The following is a 6000-nucleotide window of genomic DNA, read 5'->3' on the forward strand; positions in this document are numbered from 1 at the left end:
AAGGTGATGTTGGTTTCCCAAGTTTATGTATCTTGTCACTGTTCCAAAACACACCAGATTTCCTATGCATATGTGAAGAGAAAAAGAACAATTCAGTAGTTAGGGTGCTAGTCCAGGACACTGAAGATTTGATTTAAATTCCTGCTTTGCCTCAGACTTTCTATGTCGCATTGGGCAAGTATGTCTCTCTCTGTCTTAGTTCCCCATCTGCAAAAATGGGCATAAACGCATACAAATTAAGCACATGCTTAAGTGTATGCAGGATTGGGACCTTGGATTAGGAGCTCTTCCAAACAGTTTGGACAATGCCTAGCAGATAGCACAGTAGCACCCATAACTATCTACATGTCTTAGGTTTTCATACGGACTTTATCACCATAGTAACATAGCACCTAACAATCTTTAATTGTAAATATCCTCAAGCAACGAACAATGGGTTGAAGAAAGATACAGCACACAACTCAGACATATCAGCTATCCCCAACAGGTTCCCTATTGAGCTATTACAGCTGGCTAATTTCTCAGCTATCTTAGTAGAAGCAAGTCTAGAGGAAGAATTTAAGTTCAGTGCATTAAGAGTTCACATGGAAGAAAGCAGGAAGACAGAAATGAATAGGGGCAGAGGGAGCCTCCAGCACAGCAGAAGAGAAGTGGTTGGTCACATGGTTAAGAGCTGTAAATGTTAAATAGCATAACCACACTGTGACCACCTAGGCACTTCACTGTCACCACTATGCTGCATAAAACAGCTTTATGAATTTCACCTAGATCCTCTAGCCTCAGGAGTGCAGGCTATGAGCTTGAAGACAAGACTTCACGACTACTTTGTTATTTTCATTTTTATAGACGTTTCTGTGGTGTTCATCACGATCATATATTCGCAAAACAGTGACCAAGCACAAAGCTGAGCAATTCCAGCCCAATCCAATACAGGGTAGTGGTGCACATTTGCACTAGCTTGGTTTGTTACAGTACCATTACTGCTGTTGAGTGCGAACTGTCAGTCATGAAACATGGATGACCGACAGCAAGGATGGATGGGAGACCTTCAGCATAGGGATCCTCTTCTATTAGTCTGTCTGTACAGTGCCTGATCTACCTCCCTGTGCCTTACTGCCAAACATGTGGTCTCAAGGGTGCTTGAACTAGACCCCCTCGTTATAAAAGAGGGGATGGTTGGCAGGGTGTTTCCTGTGACAGCCCAAGATTGGTGACTTTCTAGGTACGCTGCAAAAGACACCTGTTCAATAGGATCTCTGGAGAAGCTGAGGTTAGGTGGTGAAGGGGATGGCTCAGGTCCTGTGGAACTGATTTTAATGCTGCTGAGGATCAATTTAATTATTATTTATTGTACAATTACATTGGGACACCTGGAACCTTGGATAAGCATCTTTATTATCTACATAAATGAACAGATAGGGCCCACATCTCAGTGGCGGGATCCAGATACTACTGTACTTAAGTCAACATGTACTACTACAAGCCAGAAGGAGAAGAGGTAGTGCCTTCAGAAAACAGCTTTGTGGGGTTTAATTTACTGGATGAATCAGTACTGCTAACTTGAAAAACAGAGTATAAAAAGCTGTAATGGTTCCTGGCATTTCTGAGTAAATAACCTTCACAGAGAGTTCTGTGCTCCACCTTTTAAAGAGTTGTAAACTTCTTTCCTATTTTTATGTGAAAGTTCAGTATACTACATGTAGGATCCTAGATATTCTAAAAGTGACTAAATGATGAAAAGGCTACACTCTCTTTTCTCCTCCTGAATAACTTCTTGCAATAACATTTAAAAATATGGTGCGTCTCTCTCATTTTATGGTTGACATTCTTAGAGAAAAATCCTGCAATGCTAGCACTAAGTAATTACATGAAGCTTGGTCAATTTCCATTATAAGCCCATCTTTTTGGATAGTTCATCTGTCTGCACTACAAAACCTTCTTCCAAAGTACTTGCCAACTGACAGGACTTCAGTAGACTATATGAAATTGATCGCTGGTCTTAATCTAGTTAATAGTGGAGCCTTGCTTACCTCTCAGAACATTGGTCTGTTGCTAAATAGAGGACTTCAGTCTCCACAGTCTTCTGGCATCTTTTGAAACATTAGGTTATGCAGTTTCAAGGCCTTACTTTTTAATCGCAGCCTATGCAAGAAGTTCTAAATACGCTCTGCAAACATTCCCACCCCCACCCCCACCCCAAATTCAGTTAATTGATGCTCAGGCAAGTTGCCTAAAGACCACGGGCTGAGCTCTGCCTTTGTATGACGTCCTGCATTGACTTCAACAGGAGGCACACATAAGGGCAGGATTTAGCCTCAAGTCATTCATTTAACAAATGCAGCAAAATGTCACAGTTATATATGATTTTGTAATTACACACACTTGGATATCATAGCAAACACAACTCACTTTTCCTAAGGGCTTGTCTACACTGGCAATTAACAGCGCTGCAACTTTCTTGCTCAGGGGTGTGAAAAAAACACCCCCGAGCAGAGTGCTGTAAAGCGCCAGTGTAAACAGTGCCCCAGCACTGGGAGCTACACCCCTCATTGAGGTGAGTTTTTTTAGAGGGCTGGGAGAGCTCTCTCCCAGCGCTGCGACCACACAAGGTACACAAGACCACAGCAGCACTTTAGCATTGCCAGTGTAGACTAGCCCTCAGTCCGGTCCCAAGACCCACTAAGTTAGGGTAGGTCTTCACTAGCAACATAGTCATGGCACCAGCACTGGGAGAAAGCTCTCCCAGCGCTGTTAAAAAACCCACCACCTCCATGAGGGGACTAGCTCCCAGCACTGGTGCACTGTCTACACTGCACTTTACAGCACTGAAACTTGTAGCGCTCAGGGGGGTGTTTTTTCACACCCAAGCAAGAAAGTTGCAGCACTGTAAAGTGGCAGTGTAGACAAAACCTTTGACTTCTATCTTTACTGCCTAAGAGCTGCCTTGCAAACCAGTCATAATTTGCCAGCCCTGGCACAGAATCCATTGGTTTTTATTATGAAGACAATGGGAAAAACAACACACTTTCATAATTCTGATTAGTACACACACAAAAAGGCTTTAGTGTTAATACCTAGCAGGTCAGTACAGAAACATACAACTGGGTAGATACTGCTTTTTTAAGTCTCATGTCTCAAGCAAAAGCCTCTGAACTGTGCTCTTATGTAATCAAGAAACAAAACACAAAGCCTTAAAGCTATTGAAATTCGCTTTGGACAAGACTGAATTCCAGCATGTGGTCAACCACAACTATCAACTGCCATTACCCTTCCCAAGTCATCCTCATAGATCACACACTGCTAAGATCAAGAAAAACAAAATCCTCCCCACCGGGACATCCCTGCACCTGTATATGAAAGAAACCTGAGGATTCCAGGCGTTCAATCATAGTATTAAAAGGAAATTCTTGCCCTGCCACGTAAGTCCTCTGCACTTTTTCAGGACATGGTCTCTTCTATACTGCAGATGTGGACCTAGTGACTCCATCACAAACTGCTCTTTTCCCTTTGCCTGCCGCAGGCTGCACGAGCCTTACAGCATGAATGCATAATACAGGTCCTCAGAATGCTCCTTTCCTCTACCAGGACTAGTCAATATGCACCACAAGCGCAGGGTCTAGAAAGAATAGATTATTACACTGACCCTTCCAGGAAGGTAGTGACATTTACACAGAGTCCAAACTTCACTTTTATGGGGACGTTCTCAAGGGAGAGAAACACTTTTTGTCACTGAGGTGTGGGAGGGGGAAGAAGCACTAAACCATTCAGCCTCCGGAGGAATGAACACAGATTGCTATGTTGCTACTCCATGGCTCTTTCTGGCTTTGCAGATTAATGGCAATTGCTGCTCAGGGTATCCCTGGGATGTGGCACTCCAGTGCAGTCATGTTTCCAGCCAAGTGGCCCCAGTATCAAATGCCCACAAAGTCCATACCAAAGGCTGACCAGGGCTCTAAGAACCTCCCTAGTACCTTCTCAATTGCTAACACCATCAATACTGCACCAAAAACACCCCCATTTCCTTCTCAGTCATAAGGCTTTAGACTTGCTTGCCCCTAATAATGCAATATTTGGAAAAGATGTTTTATTTTGCTAAGATGCAATACAGTTCCACTGCAGGGAGGCAGCAGCACCACCTTACACAGCCTTATTGCAATGGCACAAACAACAAGAATACAGGGGAAGGAGGTGGATGAGACAAGGAAAGATTTAAAAGACTGAAAGGGAAAAAAACAGCAGATCAATAACAACCCAACATCTGATTCCAGGAGACAGAGAAAGCAACAATACCGTAGCATCAAATGTTTGCAATATCAATATCAAAAAATATGTATAAAAGGATGAGGAATTGCAGCCCAAAGGGAAAGTTTCCAGTGAGGTTATGAGCAGCTGAAAACAGGTTATAATGCAAAACTCAGTGCAAACCAGAACTGCAACGGTAGCAGCAGGCATGCACTGTGATCCAGAGCACTTCCAGATATCACTGCCACTTTGGCCTATGCTGTCAGCAGGTATATCCTGTGTGCCTGCACTAGAGCATGAACGTTTTGGGTCATGGATTGTGCCTTCCACGTCCACACAGCCAGGTCTTTAAAAGACAGGAAGGAGAATGAGCCAGTCTGCCCTAACCCCAGCCTTGGCTGCTGCAGAAAGGCATGTTCTACTGTGTGTGTGTGTCATGTGAACCTCATTAACCCCATCCCTGCCCGTACCACTTCCCCCCGCTCCTCAGTCGTATTTCTCTCTGAACTGAGGCACATTTGGGTGGACATGGGGGGGAGGAGGGTGGCGGCGATACTTTCCCTTCCCCCCATCCCACGTGTGAGACTATTCAAGTCTCACCCTCCCCATACAAAATCTCTTTATAACCGAAGCCTTTTAAGAGAATATCTAGAGATATCAACAGGAGAGGAAGGGAAGATGAGGCAGGAAAAATTAAGGGGGGACAGGAAAGAAGGAGAAGGGAGATATCAGCTGGTGAAGGGGGAACGAGTGCTGAGCCAGGACACCCGAGGGAGATGCAAGGAAGGAATAGGGGGGGAAGAAGAGAGGAGAGCAGGTGAAGGGGGAAGGGAAGAGGGGGCTGATCCAGGGCACCCGAAGGGAAGGAAGAAAAGAATGGGGGGGGAGGAAGCTGGGGACGTGGGGGGACCTGAGCCAGGACACCTGAGGGAGAAGGAAGGAAGGAAAGAAGGAATGGGGGGGGAGGAGGAGAGAGGCTGATCCAGGACACCCAAGGGAGACACCAGGAAGGAATGGGGGGAAGGAGGAGAGAGGGGAACAGGTGAAGGGGGAAGGAGGAGGGGGGCTGGTCCCAGGACACCCCAGGGAGGAATGGGGGGAAGGAGGAGGGGGGAAGGGGGCTGGTCCCAGGACACCCCAGGGAGGAATGGGGGGCAGGGAGGGGGGCTGGTCCCAGGACACCCCAGGGAGGAATGGGGGGCAGGGAGGGGGGCTGGTCCCAGGACACCCCAGGGAGGAATGGGGGGCAGGGAGGGGGGCTGGTCCCAGGACACCCCAGGGAGGAATGGGGGGCAGGGAGGGGGGCTGGTCCCAGGACACCCCAGGGAGGAATGGGGGGGAAGGAGGAGTGGGGAAGGGGGCTGGTCCCAGGACACCCCAGGGAGAAATGGGGGAGGGAGGAGCCCCGGGGAGGCCGGGCCCGGGCACTCACCCCCCCGCGAAGAGGTGGAGCAGCGTGTTCTCCTGCGGGGCTCCCGCCATGGCTCCGCCGCCGGCTCCTGCTACCGGCTCCGCGACTGCCTCCTCACTGCGCCTGCGCCGACCGGGCCTGGGACCAGGGCCTGGTGGGGGCGGAGCCTCGGAAATCACGTGAAGCCAGCGGGATGTGAACCCACCAACCAGGGACTTTCGGGGGCGGGACTTTCGGGGGCGGGGCGGGGGCGCTGGCACTGACGTCATAGGGGGAAACGAAAGCTCTGGTGCTACAATGCGGAGGAGGCGAGCCTGGAGCATTGCGGGATGGGGGGGTGCAGGGAG

The 6000-nt window shown here is 48.1% G+C and overlaps 1 protein-coding gene across 1 annotated transcript in view; it reads right to left on the minus strand.

Annotated features, from left to right (window-relative positions):
• Positions 1-5777, minus strand: part of SLC25A33 (solute carrier family 25 member 33) — a 34399-nt gene extending 28622 nt beyond the window's left edge. The window contains exon 1 of the mRNA XM_073316755.1: positions 5675-5777. Within this exon, the coding sequence (XP_073172856.1) occupies positions 5675-5724 (50 nt within the window). The 5' untranslated portion in view covers positions 5725-5777. The remainder of the gene's footprint in view (positions 1-5674) is intronic.
• Between the last annotated feature and the right edge of the window lie 223 nt (positions 5778-6000).

This window comes from Lepidochelys kempii, chromosome 18, assembly GCF_965140285.1.
Source record: "Lepidochelys kempii isolate rLepKem1 chromosome 18, rLepKem1.hap1, whole genome shotgun sequence".
Classification (NCBI taxonomy): Eukaryota; Metazoa; Chordata; order Testudines; family Cheloniidae; genus Lepidochelys; species Lepidochelys kempii.